The 22,622-nt window shown below is 50.5% G+C and overlaps 2 protein-coding genes across 8 annotated transcripts in view; one reads left to right on the top strand and one right to left on the bottom strand.

The window, feature by feature from the left end:
• Positions 1-9,685, top strand: part of HERC1 (HECT and RLD domain containing E3 ubiquitin protein ligase family member 1) — a 197,021-nt gene extending 187,336 nt beyond the window's left edge. For all 7 annotated transcript variants that reach the window (XM_049905979.1, XM_049905982.1, XM_049905980.1 and 4 more), the window contains 8 exons: positions 76-245; positions 1,460-1,629; positions 1,885-2,050; positions 3,224-3,300; positions 4,330-4,582; positions 5,077-5,229; positions 6,455-6,760; positions 9,046-9,685. In XM_049905979.1, the coding sequence (XP_049761936.1) occupies positions 76-245; positions 1,460-1,629; positions 1,885-2,050; positions 3,224-3,300; positions 4,330-4,582; positions 5,077-5,229; positions 6,455-6,760; positions 9,046-9,231 (1,481 nt within the window). In that variant the 3' untranslated portion in view covers positions 9,232-9,685. The remainder of the gene's footprint in view (positions 1-75; positions 246-1,459; positions 1,630-1,884; positions 2,051-3,223; positions 3,301-4,329; positions 4,583-5,076; positions 5,230-6,454; positions 6,761-9,045) is intronic.
• A 6,367-nt stretch (positions 9,686-16,052) lies between these two features.
• Positions 16,053-19,719, bottom strand: FBXL22 (F-box and leucine rich repeat protein 22). The gene is made up of 2 exons (XM_049905993.1): positions 19,268-19,719; positions 16,053-16,749 (listed from the first exon to the last, which is right to left on the bottom strand). Exons 1-2 carry the CDS (start codon positions 19,600-19,602, stop codon positions 16,404-16,406), a joined length of 681 nt encoding a protein of 226 aa, XP_049761950.1. The 5' UTR covers positions 19,603-19,719; the 3' UTR covers positions 16,053-16,403.
• Between the last annotated feature and the right edge of the window lie 2,903 nt (positions 19,720-22,622).

Genomic DNA, 22,622 nt, shown 5'->3' with positions numbered 1-22,622 from the left:
TTGAAATTTCTCAAAATACTATAAATGATAGCAATGCATTTTCCTTTACAAATGCCTGTTTGCTTTCTGGGCCAGGTGTGTCAGTGCCTTTGCAGCTGGGCCTGCCCGATGCAGTTCCCCCCCAGTATGGGGCCCTGAGGGAGGTGAGCATTCACACCGTGAGGGCCAGGCTCCGGCTGCTTTACCACTTCTCTGACCTCATGTACTCGTCCTGGAGGCTGCTGAACCTCAGCCCCAACAACCAGGTAACAGCCAGCAGTGCCCATCGAAGCACTTGTCAGGTCACAGGGCTCTCTCTCTGCCTTGGAAATTCTCCCGTACCTAATACCTCCTTTACCCTCAGTACCCAGTACCCAAACGATTCTCTTCCATTTTATTGCTGGTTTAGGGTCAGTCCAGATATTGGTGATCGAACTTCTGGACACAAAGTGGTCTTCATGCACCTTCTCTGTCTTGGTTTGTCCAAAGTTCAAGGACGAATGAGTGACTAAGCATGTATTTTCTGCAAAGCCTAGTGCATGATTCTAAAACTCCAGCCCACTCGCTTGTTAGCCCCACAGTCCAGGTTGTCACTATATAAATGAATCTGAGACATTTAGCAGTCTTGTTATAAATGAACATCCTGAGTCCTGTGGGGGAAAATTAAGCTGGCCGATTTGATTGTCTTTATGGAACAGTCTGATAATTCAGGAAGAAAGCAAGATGATAATTTTATTTGTTTAATGTGTAGGCATACCTGCCAAAACGTGTATCAGTTGTAAAACTGTTTGCCACAATTCCTTGGGGAACTAATCATGGGACATACGAGAGATCTGACAAACCCTTTTAGAAACAGATAACCAGCTCGGCACAGAATACCAGGTGGCCCTAGGCAGAGTGGTCATCAACTGTTTAATTAGTTGGAGAGATGTTTAGGATGTAAAGTTGGGGTAAGAGCAGCTGAAAATCGCATAAACAAGATGATGTCAACAAGGTAAAAAATGTATATACACAGAGAAGACAACGGGAAGGAAATAGATCAAAGGGCTAATAGGGCCATCTCTATGTACTAGGATTGTGAATGATTTTATCTGTTTGTGTGTGTCATTTTCTGTATTTTCCAAGTTATTTTTGTAATGATCGTATTATCTTTTATTTTTAATTTAAAATTATTTTAAATTTTAATATAATTTTAATATAAATTTTAAATAATAAATAAAATTATATTATTTTTGTTTTATTTAAAAATTTTACTTAGTGTGAAATTTTAAATTGTCTTAATTTTCAGATTATGTTATTTTATTAAAATATATTAAATATGTATTTTTTCAAAGTGTTATTTTATTACTGTTAGTACTATCCAGGTTTTGAACTCTTTTAGAGTCTATTTCAAAAAGAATTTATATTCTGAAAGTGAGACGTGTCATTTCTTCTAAGCCTTAGATGGCATCATTTCTGACAACCTTACTTTCTGTTACAGAACAGTACATCTCATTATAATGCTGGAACGTGGGGCATTGTACAGGGCCAACTGCGGCCTTTGTTAGCCCCGAGAGTCTACACCCTCCCGATGGTGCGCTCCATAGGAAAAACCATGGTCCAGGGCAAAAACTATGGGCCTCAGATTACTGTAAAGAGGATATCAACCAGGTGAGCTGGAACTTTTTAGATGAACGTTATTACTAACTAATCTCTGAACACTTGGGCTCCTCCTTTCCAAAGTGGAGTAGTGACAGGATTTACATCTGTATCCAGAGTGGTTACAGTGAGGCTAGCGCAGCATTTGGCTGTTGTGAACCTGGCCTGCTCATTCACTGATGGGGAGATGCCATCAAACGATCTTTGTGGTGATTTAGGGAAATTGATAAGAGTTGTATTTCATTCCCTTCTCCCTTTCTTTTAAAGAGGACGGAAGTGTAAGCCCATCTTTGTCCAAATAGCAAGGCAGGTCGTTAAGCTGAATGCATCAGACCTCCGTCTGCCCTCCCGAGCGTGGAAGGTCAAGCTGGTCGGAGAAGGGGCTGATGACGCTGGAGGTGTATTCGATGACACAATCACAGAGATGTGCCAGGTACTTCATGTAGCGTCACCTGCCGAGTTGTCTGCTCTGGTGGTGGCTGTTTTGCTGTTCCCAGTGATGACTTGTCCAGCTGTTTTTATAAATGTAACAAGGATGTGTTTGTGAGCTTCACAGAGTCCTGCCGTTAGTGCACAGATAGGTGAATTATAAGAAGGGCTTGGGAGATGCTTGTGAGAGTAACTTACTGAGTAATGTCAGTGTGTGGCCATCGACCAGTGACTTATCATCTGTTGTGCTATGATCCTGGCAGAGGAAGCAACGATGACACACATCAACACGTATGTGACAGACAAACCCAGGCTCACCCGTGTGCTTGAGTTTATCCTGCTGTTGTTGGAACGGAGTAGAACTACCAGTCTCTAACCAAACCAAAGCAAACCCATTGCCATTGAGTCGATTCTGACTCACAGCAACCCTATAGGACAGAGTAGAACTGCCCCATAGAATTTCCAAGGAGCACCTGGTGGATTCACACTGCCAACTTTTTGGTTAGCAGCTGTAGCACTTAACCACTACCACTACGCCAACAGGGTTTCCAAAACCAAACCTATTGCTGTCAAGTTGATTCCAATTCATGATGACCCTGTAGGACAGAGTAGAACTGCCCCGTAGGGCTTCCAAGGAGTGCCTGGTGGATTCGAACTGCTGACCTTTTGGTTAGCAGCCATAGCTCTTAACCACTACACCACCAGCGTTTGTCTCTAGAGGGTGGGAAATACTACTCCTAAGGGCTCGGACCAGTTCAAATTTTAAGACCCATAGTGGCAACTTTGCTTCCAAAGCAACTCTAGTATCTGCCTAGTATCAGGATTTTTCTGATAAATTCTGTGACTGAAATAACCCTTAAACAACATTGGCTGTTACTTGTTGAGTCTGTTTGAAATATTACTCCGCCCTGCTCTTGGATTCCCCATCTCCTGCACTGGATTGACATTCTCATCTTGGCTCTTCATATTGCAGGCTATTTTCCATGTGGGAGATTTCCCAATTCTATTTTAAATTGAAACCACAAAAATAATTAAAGTACAGAAATAGCTAGCTATCATGTAGCATTATAAATTCCTCAAAATGTTCTCTTTTCAGTATGACCTTAATCAGATTGGTTTGTTTTCTTGATTCATTTGATGATCATTTGTTAAAACAATGTTTTTCTTTCTTCTACAGGAACTTGAAACTGGTATAGTTGACCTTCTTATACCCTCTCCCAATGCCACCGCAGAAGTGGGTTACAATAGGGACAGGTAAGGCAGTCAGCAAGTGTTATCAAATGCTACAATAACAATAGGGACAGGTAAGGCAGCAGGTGTTACTGAATGCTACAATAACAATAGGGACAGGTAAGGCAGTCAGCAAGTGTTACTGAATGCTACAGTAACAATAGGGACAGGTAAGGCAGTCACCAAGTGTTATTGAAAGCTACAATAACAATAGCAATAAAAAATACTTCCCGTTTATTGAGCACTGACTGTACACCAGGCACTGCTCTAAGTGTTTCACATGTATTATCCCACTGGATCCTCATTATAACTCCATGGGGTAGGCACTGTTGTCATCCCCTTTTTACAGATGAGGAAATCGAGGCACTTCCATTATGAAGTGGCATTTATCATGGCACCACCTCAGTAGTAATGAAGAGGAGCAGAGGAAATGCAGACGTGATCATGAAACCTGACTTTTTTTGTGTTTCTGAAGCCCTGCATGGCCTCTCCTCAAGGGATTTTCTGTATCAAAATTAAAAGTTATGCTATCAAGTCATAGCACTTAGTATTTGCAATTATATGTTATCCTTAAGATTTGTGAATTTTTTCATTTTGGATCCTGCTTCATGGACTCCTAAGTGATAAATGAAATGGTTTTAGGAAACGGAGTATTCTGAGCAGACAGCTCAGGGAGTAATAGACCATTTGCCTGCCCTTTAGTGTTTATCCTAAAAATAATCCAAAATATGGTCCCCATGCCACAGGCTGCATGTGGCAATTGAGCATTTGAAATGTGGCCAGTATGACTGAAGAGTAGAATTTTAAATTTTATTTAATTAATTTAAATTGAAATAGCCATACATGGCTGGTGGCTGCCGCAGTGGGCAGCACATGGCTGGTGGCTGCCGTATCGGGCAGCACGTGCCTGGTGGCTGCCATATCGGGCAGCACGTGGCTGGTGGCTGCTGTAGTGGGCAGCAGAGGTGTAGACTAATGCCATGACTTTCATGTAACTTGGCCTTAATAGAAACGAGGACATTTTTGTGTGAAACATTTCCTTTCACTCTGCAGGTTCCTTTTTAACCCCTCTGCCTGCCTAGATGAACACTTAATGCAGTTTAAGTTCTTGGGAATTTTAATGGGGGTTGCCATCCGCACAAAGAAGCCTCTGGACCTCCACCTGGCCCCTCTGGTCTGGAAGCAGCTGTGCTGCGTCCCACTCACCCTGGAGGACTTGGAGGAGGTGGATCTGCTCTACGTGCAGACCCTCAACAGCATTCTTCACATTGAAGACAGTGGCATTACCGAGGAGAGTTTCCATGAGGTAAGTCCTGGCCATTCTGTCTCTGCTGCTGCTGGCTTCCCTAGGCATTGACTAGAATTTTTCTGTGTGAAATTCAGACGTGGTCTTCTTGTTGTCTGGCTGACCCAGGCCATATCCATTGCTACCCTTAGCAGCTCAACCCCAGGGGTTAAAGTAGCTGCTAATGGATAAACTCAACTCCAGCCCCCAACTTCAGTCCTTTCCCCTTTAATCTATCCTCTGGCCGTTAGCGTGGAGAACCAAGGTGGACAGGGAGGCCTCGGGTGGCCAGAGTTCATCAAACCTGGTTTCGGGAAGAGAGATCTAGCCTCTTGTCTGACTACAGCCAGATGAGTCAGCATGTTCCCGCAAGCAGCCTGATCAGTCCTACTTGTTTTCTTGGCCTTCTTTTTACCCTTACCATCCTGACTTTTTTACCGTTTGCTGTATTTGTGTGTGACATACTTTTTGTTGTCATTTCTACCATGTAATATTCTTTTTTCTTCAATTCTTAGATGATTCCTCTTGATTCTTTTGTTGGCCAGAGCGCTGATGGCAAAATGGTTCCCATAATCCCTGGTGGAAACAGTATCCCACTCACATTTTCCAATAGAAAGGAGTATGTGGAGAGGGCCATTGAGTATCGGCTTCATGAGATGGACCGACAGGTGAGATGAAACATCTCAGGAAGGTGCATGTGAATGCTTGGGTTTGTGTCTGAACAAGAGCCAAGTAGGTACTACCAAATGTTGGCTTATGTATTTACCGTGTTGGCTCATTTGTGTCTATATTTCAGACCCTGTACAGAGAATTTCCAGGCCATATCTCTGGGTCTCCTATCTCCTTACTCAAGGCTTTAGTTCAGTTCTGAATTGGTCATTGGTTGGATTGAGGCCAAACTCTCACCCAGGCATTGAGACACCTACCCTCTCCCTCCTCCTCAGCCCCATTCATCCTCATGTCACCGCTTCCCACCCCAGCATTCCCACCCCAGCTGGGTCAGTCAGGGGCCCTGTAGACAAGTCCCCCAAATACAGGTCTTTATAATCCCAGCGAGTGTCCCTTTCTTTTCCCTGCCACAGTCCTTCAGGCCCCAGCTGAGAATGATTGCCTCTATAGACCAGCTGTCCCCTGGGTTCCTAACCTGTGGAGGTCTTTTTCTTTACTTTGACATTTCTCAAGATATCACATACTTCTGTGTTGAGGCCTAAGAATTAGGTCCCAGATTTTAGATCTTGTTTCCTCAATTAGATTGTAAGACATTGGATGAAGAATGTGTTTTCTGTTTCTTTTGAGTTATCCTTGTTCTGTGGCAACAAATAGTAAGCATTTAATAAATTATGGGAGTATGAATGAGTGATCACAAAAATGAATGTTGTGTCCAAAACTGGTTCCTTTGGTTATACAGTCATTAATAGTCATTTCAGTAAAGTAATACTTTACTTGCTGGTATGTTGGGGTCTTCTTGAGGGCCGGACCTGGGCTCTGAGGCTGTGGAAGTTTAGTCATTGGAAGGGTGCGTATTCTACAGTCTCGCCAGTCCCTGCACTCCTGGTTCCTTTTTTGACTCTGCTTTTAGACCAAATCCAGTCAGAAAATTACATTCCTTAGTCCCTGGTCACTGAGAGAAGGTCCTGTCAGTGACGCTGGATTTTGTTGGGGAGGGAAGGTGGGCTCCTAAGCTGGACTTGAACAGGGACCAGAAGAGGTACCGTTGTCCCACAAGCAGAAGCTCTAGCAGGGTTCAGAGGCAAGGAGAGCAGGCCTGGAGTCCTGAGGGGCAAGCAGAGGGTCCGGGGAGCAGACAAGCAGGCAGGAGGCACCCATGCATCTCACCCACGGTGGCGCCCAGTATGTGCACACATGTTGAATGAAAACCTCTCCTGGGAGCAGGTGGCTGCAGTCCGAGAGGGAATGTCCTGGATCGTCCCTGTGCCGCTGCTGTCCCTCCTCACGGCGAAGCAGCTGGAGCAGATGGTTTGCGGGATGCCCGAGATCTCGGTAGAAGTCCTGAAGAAAGTGGTGCGGTACCGGGAGGTGGATGAGCAGCACCAGCTGGTGCAGTGGTTCTGGCACACTCTGGAAGAGTTCTCCAACGAAGAGCGGGTGCTTTTCATGAGGTTTGTGTCTGGAAGGTCCCGACTACCAGCCAACACTGCGGACATTTCTCAGAGATTTCAAATCATGAAGGTTGATAGGGTGAGTGAGTTACTTTTTTCCTCCTTGGTAATGTCCACCCTTGTTGCTTGCATGTCAGGAAAACCAAGACTGTGGCCTTCAAGTAGGCATTCCAATTCAGGCTTAATGCTTAGAATTTCCAAATTTAGAAAAAAAATCAAGCAGTAAAACTTGTTCAGAAAACATACTTAATTTCAGTGAAAAAAAGTCCTAAATGGATGCAAACCACATACTATAACCAGCAACCTTCCCTAAATCTTCCAGCAGCTTCCTGTGTTAAGCTGAACTTGGGCAGAGGGATGACTGTGTGGTCCCTGCTGCTGCTCATTCTCTATGCCATTCTGCTGTTTAACTTGTGCCCGATGAGAGGCCCCGCTGCAGCCCCAGCCCAGCTGACGTTTTGACAGATGGCTTAGGGATAAAAGGGCCTAGAGGCCTAAATGCACACTCTGGCTGGAGTCATCTTTCTCAGACACCAATCTGACCAGTCGTTCGGATCTCTCAGGGGCCCCCTGCATTGATTCTAGGATAAATGCGATCCCCCTTAGCCAGGCCTTAAACACCTCCATAGCGTGGCCTCCATTCCACTGTCAGATGTCACCTCTTGACACGTATTATGCTCTGGCCATGATGGGCTGCTTGCCTTGCTCCCCAGCAGACCATGATTTTTTGTTGTTTTTTTTTTTTTTACTTTGGTGTGCCTTTGTGTAGGCTGTTCCTTCTGCTTTGCTAAGCTGTCCTGCACGTCCGTTTCCATCTGTGCCTGGCAAGCGCTTATCCCTTAAACCCAACACCAGTGTAATCTCCCGGAAGCCTTCCTGGATGCTTTTCTGTGCTCCTGTCCCACTTCAGAAGGCAGACTTGGTCAGACCTCCTTCTCTCCGCCCTCTGAACCCCTTCTGCATTAAGTTAAAAGCTCTGGGTGCCTCCTGTCCCCACCCTCCTAAGCTGGACAGCCCTCCAGGCAGGGCCTGTGGTGTTTATTCAGGAAACAATGAGGGAAGTGGGGCCTGTCCCACAAAGCCCTTCCTGCCTGTTTCAGCAGTCCTCAGTGTCTGCCTTCCTGGTATTTTTCCAGCAACAACTCCTGGAGATGGCTGTCACCAAAGCCGTTCCTCCTGCTGCTGCCTCCTGAGGCTGTAGGCCTGCGCTCCAGGGCTAGGCTCACTGGAGAGGCCACACACAGCAAGGCCTACGAAAAGAGCTTTTCCACAGATTTTCTACATGACTTGCCAGAAACCATAAGTTGTAAATCTGTTTTGTTGCTTCAGAGAGAGGTGGGGGAGGAAAAAATGGCTTACTTTTATTCTGCTCTGGAGAGAACCGCTGCCCTCTATCTGCCTTGGCTCCCCCCACCACCCAGAGTTAATCCATTACTAATCCCTGCCTGGGGGGTTTCAGCCTCAGAACGCTGACCAGCGTGGGCCTCTTCTTTGTGGCTCTTAGGCCACTTTGCCAGTATCCAAACTGAAGTAGTCAGAGCCACCTGTTGGTGGTTAGGCTGCAGGCCCTCCGTCTCACCTGGCCTGGGCTCCAAGGCAAGAAGGCCTGCTTTCCTGAGCAAGAAAGAGCAGGACAGGTTCTTCTTTAAGACTCATTTTTTTAATTTATAGAACAGCATCATTGTTAACATTACAGATAGTTGGGAAAATGGCCGCATTTGCAGGGAGGGCAGGGAACATATACAAGCGGTTTTTGCTTTTACATATCTCCTCCCAGCCTTTGCCGCAAGTGCACACGTTTTTGCAAGATGTAGTTGGAATTCTGCGTTCTGCTTTTCACCCAGTGGTCTATGCTGAGCAGTTTTCAGTTTTGCTGGGAGCTGTTAGAATTTTAAGGGTCTGCATCCCAGTCACTTAATTGGATGGACTGCCCCCTTCCTTGTCTGCACTGTGTGCTGGCAGCCAGGGAGGGCGAAGGACACAGTGTGGACCAGGAGGTCAGTGAGGAAGGCGGAGGCAGGTGGAGGCTTTCTCTGCCCTCACTGCTCCCCTTCCAGGTCACCTGCTCACAGGGGTCCCTGTAGTGGGCCCCAAGATTGAGTGCTCTCGGTGGAGGTGAATGAACTCTTGCAACACCCCACTTGTGCCAGGATGTACTAAGCGTGTCCCCTCAAGTCAGGGCTTACTCTCACCAAAAGCATGAAACCCTGTCTTCCACGGCCCAGCCTCTGCTCTCCACTCAAGTTGGCCACACAGTTGTGCCCACGGAGCCCCATCTTTCGTGGTGGGAGAGGGGCTTTCCTGCCTGGCCACGGTGGTGGGCACAGATGCCTGCAGTCACAGCCTCAGTCTCTCTCTCCACAGCCTTACGACAGCCTGCCTACCTCACAGACCTGCTTCTTCCAGCTGAGGCTGCCGCCCTACTCCAGCCAGCCAGTCATGGCCGAGCGCCTGCGCTACGCCATCAACAACTGCCGCTCCATCGACATGGACAACTACATGCTGTCGCGCAACGTGGACAACGCCGAGGGCTCTGACACTGACTACTGACCGCCGCGGGGGCCATTGCCCCTTTTCTCAATAGTGCTCACTTCCAATGTAATGTGGGTGTACTTTTATGGTAACTACATAGATGTTTTAGGAACATAAACTGACATTATAAACAGTGGCCACATTTAGTTACTCTAAATATAACAGAGAAATTAGATGTTTTTATTTTTCTGTGATTGTACCAAAAAAAGACAAAGTGCTCTCAGTCAGGTTTTCCCTCCATATTTTTGGTCACTTTTGATAAGTTTGCATGGAACCATTTTGGTGCATTTTTAGTTGAGAATGGTACATTTTTGTAAACCCATCCAGTGAACATGAAATTGTACATTGTGTATAATTGTTCATTAGAAAGGACAGTTTTACCTGAATATTCATATATTTATTTTGTTTTCATTTGAATTGCCTGTGCAGGGTTCCTTATGCAGAGAAATAAAGCAGATTCAGGAATCTGAGCCTGGGCTGCTTTTGTTACTTCCCAGGAAACTTCTGACAGGGTTGCCATTGGGCCAGACATCAGCCCAGCACAGGGCTTTGTCTGTCCTCTCTCTGAGGACAGACTTTCCACCCATTCAAAAACTTTCCTTCACCCTGAGGGCGCTGTCCATCACGTTTCTGAGGACCTTGCAGGTGTAGAAGCCTCTGGGGTGGGAAGCCCTTGTTTTCATTTGTTCTTCTGTCATCCTGGGTCTCTTCTCGCTTTGTTACCTCACCCCAGGACCTTGCTTTGGCCCCTCTGCCCATACACCCTTCTCCTCAGACAGGCTCAGTGCAGGGCACTGTGTGCACAACTCAGAGGGCTCTGTGGCACCTGTGTCCCCCAGTGAGTGGTCTGCCTCCTTCCCTCCCAAAGGCCTGGGTGCAAAGCAAGCAGGAAGCATCTGCCTTTGGAGGTCCCTCTTGTTAATTAGAAGACCCAATTAACTGAAAGTTTGGTTTTTATTTCATTCAGGGAGAACTTAATCCTGGCAGACCTCAGGATCCACCAGTGAAGAGAATTAGCCAAAGCTAGTTTGGTATCAGGAGTCCCTGGCTGGTGCAAGCAGCTAACATGCTTGGCTGCTAACAGAAAGCTTGGAGGTTTAGGTCCACCAAGAGATGCCTCAGAAGAAAGGCCTGGTGATGTGCTTCTAAAAAATCAGCCATTGAAAACCCCATGGAGCACAGTTTACTCTGACACACATGGCGTCTCCGTGAGTCAGAGTTGACTTGGTGGCAACTAGTCTGTTTTTGTTTTAATTTGGTATTATCCCCACTTTACAGATGAGTAAACTGAGGCTCATTTAGTAAGTGGAGAGATTGAGATTATAATCCATCCAAGTCTGTCCAATTCCAATGACTAGGCTTTTATGTGCCCTGATGCCGCAGTGGTTGAAGTGCTCAGCTGCTAACCAGCAGGTTGGAGGTTTGAACCCACCAGCCATTCAGTGGGAGAAAGATGTGGCAGCCTACTTCCGTAAAGATTTACAGTCTTGGAAAGTCTGTGGGCAGTTCTACTCTGTCCTATAGGGCTGCTGTAAGTCAGAACCAGCTCGATGGCAACGGGTGCTCATTCCACTTGGCCATGAGGCAGTTCTCTGTCCTCTGTGGGATGGCTTTGGCTATATGGGAAAATGGGTTAAGCCCCCTTTGCTGTACCTACACCGTACCTGTTACCATTGAGTCTGACCCTATAGGCCAGAGTAGGGCTGCTGTCCCATAGGGTTTCCAAGGAGCAGCTGGTGGATTCGAACCGCTGACCTTTCCATGAGCAGCTGAGTGCTTTAACCACTGCACCACCGGAGCTCCTACATACATACGTATATATACATACATACATACATGTATATACATACATATACATATACACATATATAAACCAGAAAAAAAAAAAACCCATTGCTGTGGAGTCAATTCCTACTCATAGCGACGCTATAGGACAGAGTAAGTGCCCCATAGAGTTTCCAAGGAATGCCTGGTGGATTTGAACTGCTGACCTTTTGGTTAGCAAGCACAGCTCTTAACCACTACGCCACCAGGGTTTCCATATATATATATATACACACACACACACTGTATATAGAGAGAGATTTAATTTTAGCAAAGGGCTCACTGGATTGTGGAGGCTAGCAAGTCCAAATTTCATAGGGCAGGCCAGCAAGTGAAGTTGACAGTCTTGAGGCAGAATTTCTTCTCCAGGAAGCCTCAGTTTTTGCTTTTATGTCTTTCAACTGATTGGGATAAGTCCCACTCATATTATCAAGGTAATCTCCTTAAAGTCAGCTGATTGTAGGTGTTCACTGCATTTACAGAATACCTTTATGGCCACACCCAGATTAGTATTTGATGAAATAACTGGGTACTGTAGCCTAGCCAAGTTGACACACAAAATTAACCATCACAGGTCTTTGCACACGAAGTGCCAGGCAGAGAGCTTGCAGGCAGATGTTTCCCACAAGGAAAATATAAGGAGGGTGTTTTAAAAGAGAAACTGGAAGAAAAGCGTGGTTTTGCTGGCTAAGATAACATGACGAATGGACCCTTCCCAGTGAGAATACCTCATTCTATTTGGAATGATGATGTTGTAGTTCTATTGAAAAGAGGCTTCAATTGCATTTAGACCTCAGAGGGTGACACAGCTTCTGGGGAGCCTCTGGAGGTTCTGGGCAGAGGCGAGTCTTAAGTACCTGACCTTAGAGCTCAGTCATTGAAGGACGCTGGGCTTGCAGCCCTCGCTCTCTGGTGGGAAGGCAGGAGGGAATTCCTCTGAGAAGAGAGGGCATGGGTGTGCTGCTGAGAACCTGGACAAGGCCAGGAGAAGCCTCTTGGGGCCTTCTGGGTGGTTCCTGGTGAAAAGTGACTCCCCTCCTGCTGGGCCAGGCTGAGGGTGTGCAGAGCTGAAGGATACACTGCAGTCCCAGCTCAGTTTCATTCACAATAAGGTGAGCTTCTGACCTTTGCCGTCAGATTGTGTGGACTGAGGGGGCCGGAGCAGCCCCAGCAGACCCTCCCTTAGGGCTCCAGGCCTTGAGGGTCAAGCCTAACGGACGGCTTCTCAGGAGGTCTGACCCTGGGCACAGAAGCTGCACAGACACCTCGGTTTTGTAACAGATGCCAGTTCTTTACTGGAAATCTGTCTGTTCATCTTCTGGACTGTTGGAAGCTCTGGGGGAGGGGAGGAGGCTTAAGCCCCTGATCTGAGGAGCTGAAATGGGCCTGGTGCAGGTGTTTGCTTTCCTTGGTTCACTTTTCAGCCTCTGTTAAGGCTAAGCACCGTGGTGGTACAATGGTTAAGTGCTCCGCTGCTAACTAAAAGGCCAGCAGTTCGAACCCACCAGTCGCTGTGCAGAGAATGACCTGGTGATCCACTTGCATAAAGATGACAGCCTAGGAACCCCTATGGGGCAGTTTGCCTCTGTCTTACAGGGGTCTACGGCAAACAACAACAGAGGCTTGGGCACTGTTTGCTGGCTGACTCAGCTAACAAGTAATTGCAGTTTTTAGGATCCATAAGCAGTCTGGAGACAACTCTGATTCCCAGCCTTTAAGGTGAGATTTCCCCAAAGGTCCTTCAAGGGGCTTGTGCCCAGCCCTGCTGCTCAGGCCAGATGGAGCCCACTTGATGAGCTTGGTTTTTAGCAAAACGTAAGCCCTGGGCATTGAATCCTAGAGCTGGAAGCCAGCCTCTGAGGGCTTAGATGGCCTCTCCCTTTACAGACCAGGTGTCTGAGGCCAGGATGGGGGACACACTGGATCACAGGCAGCCAGGCTGCAGCTTCCTGTCAGCTCACCTCTAGACCTTCAGCCTGGGCAAACATGGGCTTGTGTGTGCCCACGAGGCAGGCCTCAGAGCACCAGCTCCCCCATCTGGAGTCCCCGATCTGAGAGCATGTGGCCACAGTCCTTCTGCAAGCATGGAGGCTCCTGTGCAGCCAGCCAGCCCAGTGTGGTGGCTGGGGCCAGCTTCTGCCAGGGGGCGCTGCCCTGCCCCAGGGCAGAGGGTGTGCAGCTTATCCCTCGTTTTCTTTATTGCAACCTTTGGCCACCCTAGTCAAAACTGAAATTGAAAACAGCATTCTAGAAGGTGCAAAAGTTTGTAATCTATTCTAATAGAGGCTGCGATGGCATAGCTAACCCCCAAGCTCTGGGCCCCAGTCAGGCTCCCATCTCCCCCGGCTCGCCCTTCTCTGCTTGCGTCTTGGGCTTGCCTGACGCTTGCCTTTGCTGGAACCTTACCTGGATAGGAATGCCCTCCATACCTCGGGGAGCTTGGTTCGGTCTTCCAGGCTCAGCTTGACAGCTGTCATCCATGTCATCCTGGATTACACACGACAGACCAGATTGTCGCTTCCCAATGCCTGAGCCTTGTGGGCTCCGCCAGGCACTTGGCTTTTCTGGCCCCCCATCGAGCTGAGGCTATCTTCCCCTGCCCCTACCTTCCCAGCCCTGCACATGTGAACATAATCTCCTCACCACGGTGTCACACTTGACAGATAATCAGGCTCAGAGGTCAGAACTTGTCAGAAGCTGTGGATGGCAGAGCTGGGAGATAAGTCAAGGACACCCCTCAACCCCGGTGGCGTGTCTTCTCTAGAACTAGAGTGGGGGTCCCTTGAGGCAGGGTCTGGCCCAGCCTATGGCCAACACCCAGTAAATGTCTATGCTGAACGAGTCAGTGGATTAATCAAGCACTCAGTACCCTCTGATTTATGCAAAACTTTCGAAGAAGACTTTGAAAGTTGTTTTTAAGATCAAATAGGGCACTGTATTCTGTCAAGTAGGTCCCTAGGTGGCACAGTTTATGCTCAGCTGCTAACCCACCCAGCAGTGCCTAGGAATAAAGTCCTGGCAGTCTGCTTCAGTAAAGATTCCAGCCAAAAAAAACACATGGAGCTCAGTTAATAACATGCAGGGTCGCCATGAGTCAGGGCTGGTTTGTTCTGTGGCGTGCTCAGCACAGTGCCTGCCTCCTGGGAGCACCTCCCCTGGCCCTTGGCTCAGGGACGCAAAGCTCAGGATGGGGCAGGGGGCTGGCCAGATGCATCCACAGCCGAATTAGAGCTCAGAATGTATTTTCCCTAGAAACAACGTTAGATGAAGCCTCAGCCCAGCTTTCGTTCAGCAGTTGCTAGTTCTGGCATGTGAGGGGTTACTAGGCATCTGAGAGAACTTAACCCTCATTTATAAAAGAGCTTCTGTGGAAAAGGGGGCCGTCGGGAATACAGGTCATCCCACTGGAGCTGAACCCACAGTGACCCTGCTTTACAATCTCATAATTTTCACAAGAACACTGCAAGTCAAGTTTTCTCGCTATCCCCAACGCAGGTAAAGCTGAGGTTTGGAGAGCAATGACCTGACCTCATGGGGCTAGAAGGTGAGGGGAAGGGAATGGAAGCCGGGATGCATTAGGGCTGGAAGCCCAGGATCCTCTTGTTCCCCAGGCTAAATCTCCCACTTGGGCAAGCAGGGCCTGCTGTGCGCTGGGGCTCGTGGGAGATGATGAAAGCAAAGCCCTGGGGTTTAAGTGGTTCTGTTTTCAACATTTAACCCCCTGAACGCCTGGGCTTTCTTTCAGCATTGTTAGCACCAGTGGGAGAAAAATAAAGTCCCTGTGGGACATCTCTCCAGAGTCCAGAGTGATGGTGGGTAAACTGGAAAATCACCGGGAGGAAGCCTGGGCCTCACAGGCCAGGAGTGGGGTGTCCTGCTCCTTTGCAGCTGGTGGTGGGAGGGATGCTGGCCCCTGCACAGGGGTTATGCTGGGGCTCAGTGCCACTACCCTGTTATTGGGTAAATGCTGGCCCAGCCAGGGGCCATGGGGCAGCAACTGAGCCCTTCAGCAGTCCCCAGAGGGGTCAGGTGCTGCTTGCCCGCCCAGGTCTTCTCAGCACCTGAGACTTCACCCGGCTATCATCTCTGCTTGGGGCCTGGCACCTGCTGGGGCTGGGGTGGGGGACCTCTGGGGTGCTTTCATTCACACAAAGGCCACCCTCACCCCTTACATCTCTGATCTTTCCTACTGTCTCCCCTCACCTGCTCTGGTCCAGCCACACTGACCCCTAACACACCAGCCATGTTTCCACTCCAGGGCCTTTGCCCAGGCTGTCCTGCCAGACTGGAGCATTCGCCTCCCAGATGGCTCTTGGCTCCCTGTTTCTTCTCGCCTTTGCTCAAGCCTTACCTTCTCAGTGAGGCTTACGTCGGTTAACCCCTTCCCCAACCCTCCATCCCTTCTTACCCTGCACCCCCCCCGTACTTATAACCTTATATTCCAATTCTTTATCGTCTCTTCCCCACTAGAACGTAGGCTCCATGAGAAGAGAACTTGTATTTCTTCTGTTGTATCCCAAATATTTGTCTGACGAACGAAGGAGGCCGTGAGTAGGGATCAAGATCCCCCTTCCACAGGGAAGGGACTCAGCAGCTGACAATGGCTGGGGCTGAGGGTGTGAGCTTCGCCCACCGCTTCCTGCTTCCCTGACTTGACTTACCCGAGGTTTGCCCCAGGTTCCCCGGACCAGGACCGCTGTAATGGGTGGCCCCGGCACTGACTAGGAGCCTCGACTTTGGTGGCTAGATGTGGGTTACCAGTGGCTAAAGTCCGCGCGTGCCCACGTTCAGCAGATGAAAATCTAGCTCTGCCTCAGCCTACAATGGTCCCATAATCAAAGGACTTAACCAAGGCTCTCTCTGTTCACATGGCAGCGAGGGCAGCCGGGGAACTCAGGGAGCGGCTGGGCCTAGCTCTCCGCGCCCCGGCAGCCCCGCCGGGGTCCCGAAGCCCCCAACCCCGCCCCGGGTAAGTAAGTCCCGCGCCGCATGCGACCAGCGAGTAGTCACGCCCGGGTTCAGTTTAGCCTCCGACGGCAGCCGGAATCCGCCAGGACGGTGTAGGCGCCTCCTGCTGCTGCCGTGGTGCGGCGGGAGAGAGGCCCCGGCGGGCAGACGGAAAGGAGCTGGCGTTTAGGGAGAACCACAGACTGCTTCCCGTGCATCCGTTCATTTAATCTCCCATACACATCCCATGTATAAAACCCTAATGTGAGGTAGACATTATTTTCCCCATTTTGCAGCCGGGGAAACTGAGGCTGCGAAGATGCAGCGACTCCTCTGTGAAGTGGAGGGGCTGAGGCTCGAAGCCGGGACGACCTGACAGCTCCCTCCGCCCGCGCCTCGGCGGCCGTGCTCCCAGCGACCTAGCGCGGCAGCAGCTTGCGGAAGGCCGTGCCCGGCGCGAGCGCGCCGCGCGGGGGCTGGTCCGGGATCATGGCGGCGCTGTGCTCGGCGCGCAGCACCAGGCGCGGGCACGCGGCGCGGAGACGGCGCAGGCCGGCCGCGCTCACGTTGCGGCAGAAGTCCACGTGCAGAGTCTGCAGCGCGCGCCCGTGCGCCGCCACGGCCGCCAGCGTGCGGTTGGTGACGCGCGCGCAGTTCTCCAGGCGCAGCGCGCGCAGGCGCGGGCAGCAGCACAGCAGGCGCGCCAGGCAGTCGTCGGTGACGTGGCCGCAGCCCGACAGCGTGACGGACGCCAGGTTGGGGCACCTGTGGGAAGAGCGAGGTGACCGGGGCAGAGGCCGAGGAGGGCGTCCTCTGCTCCGCCTAAGGCCCGCCGCTCCTGGCCCCTTCCTGGGACTCAGCGGCTCATTAAACCAGACTTTGAACCAGTTCGGTCATGGTCGACGAAGCGAAACCACAACAGACTCCAATTTTTATAATTCGAGTGATGCGGGATGGAAAAAATTACAGGTCAAAGCCCTGGAATGGGAGACTTGGAAGAGGCGTGGTGAGCCCTTTCAGGAGCCTGAGGCGTGACACTGGCAGGACCGCAGAGAGCGACACACGTTCAGTGCTGCAGGATGGACTGCCACCTTTAAGTGGGCGCCACAGTTCGGGCTCCGCTGGCAGTCCCACGGGCAAGAGATTTGGTTGCTATGCAGCGCATACGCTGCCCTTGTTTTCTAAGAGGGAGATTAAGTTTCTAGCAGGGCTTCCACCCGTCGTTTTTCCCACTGCAATTATGCTTTAGGTTCACCCCAATTCTAAAAATCTGGGTCTGTTTCAGTGCTGCTTCTTTGGCCATGGCTGCTGGAAAGAACCAGTTCCAAGCCCTGCATTAAACCCACCTAACAGCCTTGGACCCGTTTATACCTGCACAAACAGGCTGAGCAAGTTTAAGGCACTTGCTGGCAATGATGCAGCCAGGATTTGAACCAGGGCTTTCTAGCCTGTTTTCCCTGCCATCTGCCACCCACCACAGCTTAATCTGCATCAAGCACAGAGACTGACCTTGTGTGGTTCTTGGCCCTTAGGCCCAAGAGTCCCCAGTGAGAGGCCACCCAGAGAGGCCCAGAGGCTGCTGTGGACCGAGGGGATGCTGTTTCCTGGAGTGACCACTGTTGTTTCTTTGGTTCTCTGGACTTGTTGTCTTTGGGGGTTAGGGGAGGGTGGCATTTGTGGTGACTGCCCCAATCTAGCCTCAAGCTGAGATCCCTGAATATCCCTGGCAGGACTTGGGTGGGATAAGGGATTTCCTTGGCCTGGGGTGGGGGTGGGTGGGTGCTTAGTGGCAGACCCATCCTTACCCTTGAGATGCAGGACATGCCTCTGAGTAGCGGCTCTGGGTTCTAGAGCCCTGGTTTCAGCTCAGTTAACCAGGGGCAGTTACTGCACCCCCACATGGATGCCAGCCTGGAAAAAGGAACCAGAGGCAGCGAGGACCAGGCCCTGAAGTGTGTGTCAGACACACAGGTGGCTTGCCCAGGAAGCTCTCCAGCGTGTCTGCTCCAGCCACAGCAGCTACTCCCCACATCTGCTCCATTCCATACCCCCAGGTTCACCTGCCTTCCCCTCTGCTGTCACATCAGCCCCCTGCACCTCCAGTTTTGTAAACGAGGAGGCTGGTCCAGAGAGCGCAAATGACTTGCCTGTGCAGCTGTCGCTTAGCTCTCCTGTCCCCTCAGCTTGTCATCAGAAACCCTTGCCCACCAAGGACCATGGCGTGGGGCCAGTGGTGACATCTTGGCTCTCTGACTCATAACAAATGTTTGGACCTTGCTGGGCCACTTCCTCTCTGTAAAGTGGGAGCAATCGACCAAGCCATTTTGATAGCAGAACTCTTGCCTTCCATATGGGAGACCTGAATTCCCAGCCAGCATACCTCAGGTGCAGCCACCACCTGTCTGTCAGTGAAGGCTTGGTATTGCTATGATGATGGACAGGTTTCAGCGGAGCTTCCAGACTAAGACTAGGAAGAAAGGCCTGGTGATCTTCTGAAAATCAGCCAATGAAAACCCTATGGATCACAACGGTCTGATCTACAACCAGTCATGGGAGTGGTGCAGGGCCGGGCAGCGTTTCATTCCGCAGTCGCCTGGAATTGAGGGCTGACTCCTTGGCAGCTAAAGACAGCAAGGCCCAGAAGTCAGAGTAGGGAGTGCTAGGTATTACCGAGAGGTGGCAGGGAGGGAAGGGCCTTCACCTACTGTAGCAAACCATCAGGTAACCTGAGACTGGGGGCAAACTGCACCACTTCTCGGAGCCTCTGTTTGCTCACTTGAAAATTAGGCTAAGATTTCAAATTTAGGCTCTGACACCCTCCCCTAGAACTACTGTGAAGATTGGTAAGCCTTGCTCCCCTTCGGCAGCAGGATTTTGCTGGCCTGAGGTCAGCTTCCCAGGGGGAGAGTGGAGGGGTGACTGCTGCGTCTGGCCTTCCTAGGCCGTGACCTTGAGAACCCAGGTCCAGCTGTACCCGCCCTGCACCGGGTGGCTGCCAGGGAGGACATCTGTCCAAGGACAGGAAGAGCTGAAGCCTGTTCTTTCTGCAGCAGAAGCAGGTCCAGGACCTGCAAGGCTGGAGGATTAGCAATGGTTTCCCTGTGATCTTATCCCCTCCTGGGGACTACACCCTGGACGGGGCCTGGGGCATCTGACTTGGGCCTAATCTGAGGTGCCCAGGTGGAGCCATCTTGGTCTGCTCGGTTGCGCTTCCTTGGCCCTCAGGAGTCTCCCAGAGCTCTGGAAGCCAAAGAGCCCGCCCAGCTGCAGGCAGGCAGCCTACCTGTCGCACACCTGGAGGAGGAAGTCATTCACCAGGCTCTCGTGGCGGCTGCAGATGCTCCTTTGGAAGGCGCTCTTGAGCCAGTCCTCGATGCTGCACACCTGCACCCGGCTGGAGTGCCAGCAGATGGAGAGGCTCCTGAGTGCTGGGCCCAGCAGGAAGTTGTCCTTCTGGAGTTCTGTGAGGGAGCGGAAGTGCAGCAGGGGCCAGAGCGCTGGGTCCTCAAACACCTCTTGGAGCTGCGAGCAGGTCCTGGCGAGGCTCTTCCTGCTGTCCTTGTCCAGGAAGGAGAAGAGGTGCAGCAGGCACTCGTGGTTGAGCTGGGTTATGTGCATGGTGAGCCGTGCGGCGGCCCACAAGTGCTGGGCTGGGCCCGTGGGACCTGGCCTCCTTGCGCTCCTCCTCCCAGCTCGGGGCTGGTGGACATATATGGTTGAGGAATGGTGTTTATTTTTGGCTAACAACTGGTGCTGAAGCTCTGAGGAGGGGGAAGACAGCAAGCCAGCCTGCAGACAGACGTGCAGCCGTCTGTGGTTCAGCTTATGTTCAGAGGGATTGAAATCCTGGCAGACAAGCAGCCTATTGAAGTTACAGAATGTCCTTAAAAGGGATTTCTTTCCCTTTTAACTGACAGTGGCAATGGAGTTTAGCAGAGAACTCTTGGCTTTTCCTGGGGCATTTTCATTCAAGGTGGCTGGCCAGACCTACTCTGTCTAGGCTTGCAATCTGCTCACTGGGAGGGCCTCTCATGGTAAACACGAGCTGTTTTCATTTCCTAGGACATCACTCCACCCTTCCTAGGAAAAGGCCTGTTGTCTGCAAAGGGCCAAGAGTGACAGTTCTACCATCAGAGCTGTCAGCTGAATCCACGGGCAATACCTCTTTTCTCGTGACACCTTTGCTCAGTCCAGTGATGATTTCCAGGCGAGCCGAGCACCTTCCAGTCCTGTTGCCCTGCACTTGACAAAGGGGTTTCCTCGACCTCCTAACCTGCTGTTGTTATCTTGTTTCATAAAAGATTTGGCTTAAGTAGCTTATCTTTAAGGTCCTGTGCATGTGTGTACATGCATGTGTGTATTTTAAACTTGCTTACTTGGTTTTACATGTTCCCAGTTACGTTGTTCTGCTGTCTCCAGCCTGTATTTCCCAAAATGACAGGAATGGATGAGGTAGCTTTTTCTTAATACAAATTGCTTGGAAATTATTTTAACCTATCCTTGCCCTTTGCAGCAGCCACTTTAGCATTCCTTCTTTGTGACTTTGGGTGGCACTCACGGTTAAGTGCTTGGCTGCTAACGGAAAGGTTGGTGGTTGACTTACCTGGAGGCACGTTGGAAGAAAGGCCTGGCAATCTGCTTCCAAAAGATCACAGCCACAAATGCTGTATGGAGCACTCTGCACACACATGGTCACCATGAGTTGAAATCGACTCGTAGGCAGTGGGTCTGGTTTTTTTATTTTCTTTGTGATTGCCTTCAGTTCCTTTTAGAGAAACTGGTGGGTCTCTGTGCCCCCTCCCAGACTTACCTCCAGGCAAGTTGCCTGGAGATGCGGCCCGTCAGGTTTTCCCTTTCTGAAGTGTCAGAGGTCTCACAAGATGGTGGGTCCAGTTTCTAATACTGCATCACCCCCGATCCTATGCCTCTGCCCTTAAATACTGTGAACTCCTAGCTTTGTTTATTGTTGGTCTGGGGAGGGGGTGTTGTGGGGAGTCTCTGACAGCAAAGGCTGCACCCCCAGCACAATCATGAGATGAGGACGGCATCTCCTCTGCCAGCCCTGCCGACACCACCTCAGCGGGCACCTGTGTGTTCTCCCGCTTGATTGGAACGGAAAGGAGCAGTAATGGCGTTTCCCGTCGTGTGGGAGAGTGCACGTGAAGTGGCTACACTGCACCCTCTTCCAGAACACCACCTGCGTGACCAGGCCTGGGCAGCTCTGCCTTTAAAGGTGCCATGCAGCTAAGGAGAGGGCCCTACTCAGAGCTCCCTCCTGAGAAGCCGGTCTCACTGACGCACCTGTGCCCCCAGGAAGCCCTCTCCACCAGTGTGACAGAAGCGGCAGCCTTTTTACAAAAAAAAATCAAGAAACTAAAAGGAAGAATTTTTCAAAGAAAGGGTAACCAGCTACTGGTAATACTGCAAGCTAATCATTTTAATTGTTCAAATTCCCAGCTGCCATCTGAAGCCCCTCTTGGGCTCTGGCTGGTTGTAGTTCACCCAGAAGGGAAGCTGCGGCACCACAGGTGGGCTTAGCCAAGAGCCTTATTCTCACCACCTTCCCTCCCAAGTCCTTTCCAAGCCGTGGCTTTCAACAGAGGCCTGACCCCGGGAACAGGCGGCTCTGTTCAGCTCCTTAAAAGGCAGAGCAGTGTAACCATGCCCTCCCCAGGACAGTCGTTCATCATGGCCCCCCGCTGAGGAGTCATTGCTTCATCGTGGCTCCCCAACCCCGAGACCTCCGTGACCCTTGGCTTCTCCAGGTGGGCTGTAGGAAGCATCCCAGAGGACGAGGGCGGCCCCAGGCGAAGTGCATGCTGGCGGAGAGGGGAGCCAGGTGAACGGTTCCCACAGACCTTTTCAGTTCCATCTGAGCTGTGGGGTCTGGCCCGCAGCCACAGCCGCTGATGAGCGCAGCCATCTCAGGGGACCTGGACGGGGATGACTGGAGCTGCAGGCACCTTTGTCTTTGATTTTGGAAGACAGGAATAGGCAAATGAGAGATACAAGGGATGTGGAAATGACACTGTCCTGTTTCTTTTTGTAGGGGAGTCATGCCAGTGAGAGGTGATATACTGGAGCTTTTTACCTTAAAGCTTATCTGTTTATTTCTAACAATAGCATTTACTTATCTGTCTTACTTTAAAAGCCAACCAGTATCCTTTGATCTGAGCCCCAAAACTGGTCCCTCAGGACAGAATTCAGCTCTGAAGCAAGGGGACCTCCTTTGTATAAGCTCCATAGTCACAGGAGAGACAGGATGATTTCATTCGGCTCCTGACTCAGCCACCCAAGGATCTCCTCCCAGCCGTCACCCTGCCCATCCTGGCTGCTCCGTCCCGGCCCAGGTGGCACAGCAGCCCCAAATTGTGGGGACTCCGTGAGAACTGCTACCCAGCGGTGGACTCTAAGGCCACAGCTTGAGCAAGTTCAGCATCACTTACTTGGCTCCATCCACTGAAAGGTGTTGAGAAATAACAGTCAAAGGAGACCAGACCTTTAATGATACTTTCCATAAACAGTTCAAGTCGGTGAAGCATAAAAAGGATGTGATTACAACTTAAAATGAAATCGGTCACTTGCACGATTAGTCCCCTCAGCATCATACACACTAGGTTTTAATGGCAAATGATGAC

The sequence above is a fragment of the Elephas maximus genome, chromosome 13 (genome assembly GCF_024166365.1).
Source record: "Elephas maximus indicus isolate mEleMax1 chromosome 13, mEleMax1 primary haplotype, whole genome shotgun sequence".
NCBI lineage: Eukaryota > Metazoa > Chordata > Mammalia > Proboscidea > Elephantidae > Elephas > Elephas maximus.
Note: the sequence above shows the minus strand (reverse complement) of the source record. Positions and strands in the feature narration are given on the sequence as shown.

What these genes read in the sequence shown, in the direction of transcription:
- FBXL22 (XM_049905993.1), bottom strand. Translation starts at nt 19,602, where the DNA reads ATGCACATAACCCAGCTCAACCACGAGTGCCTGCTGCACCTCTTCTCC. An exon ending in CTCCTCCAGGTGTGCGACAG is followed by an intron (nt 16,750 to 19,267) that starts GTAGGCTGCCTG and finishes CTCTTCCCACAG; the next exon opens with GTGCCCCAACCTGGCGTCCG.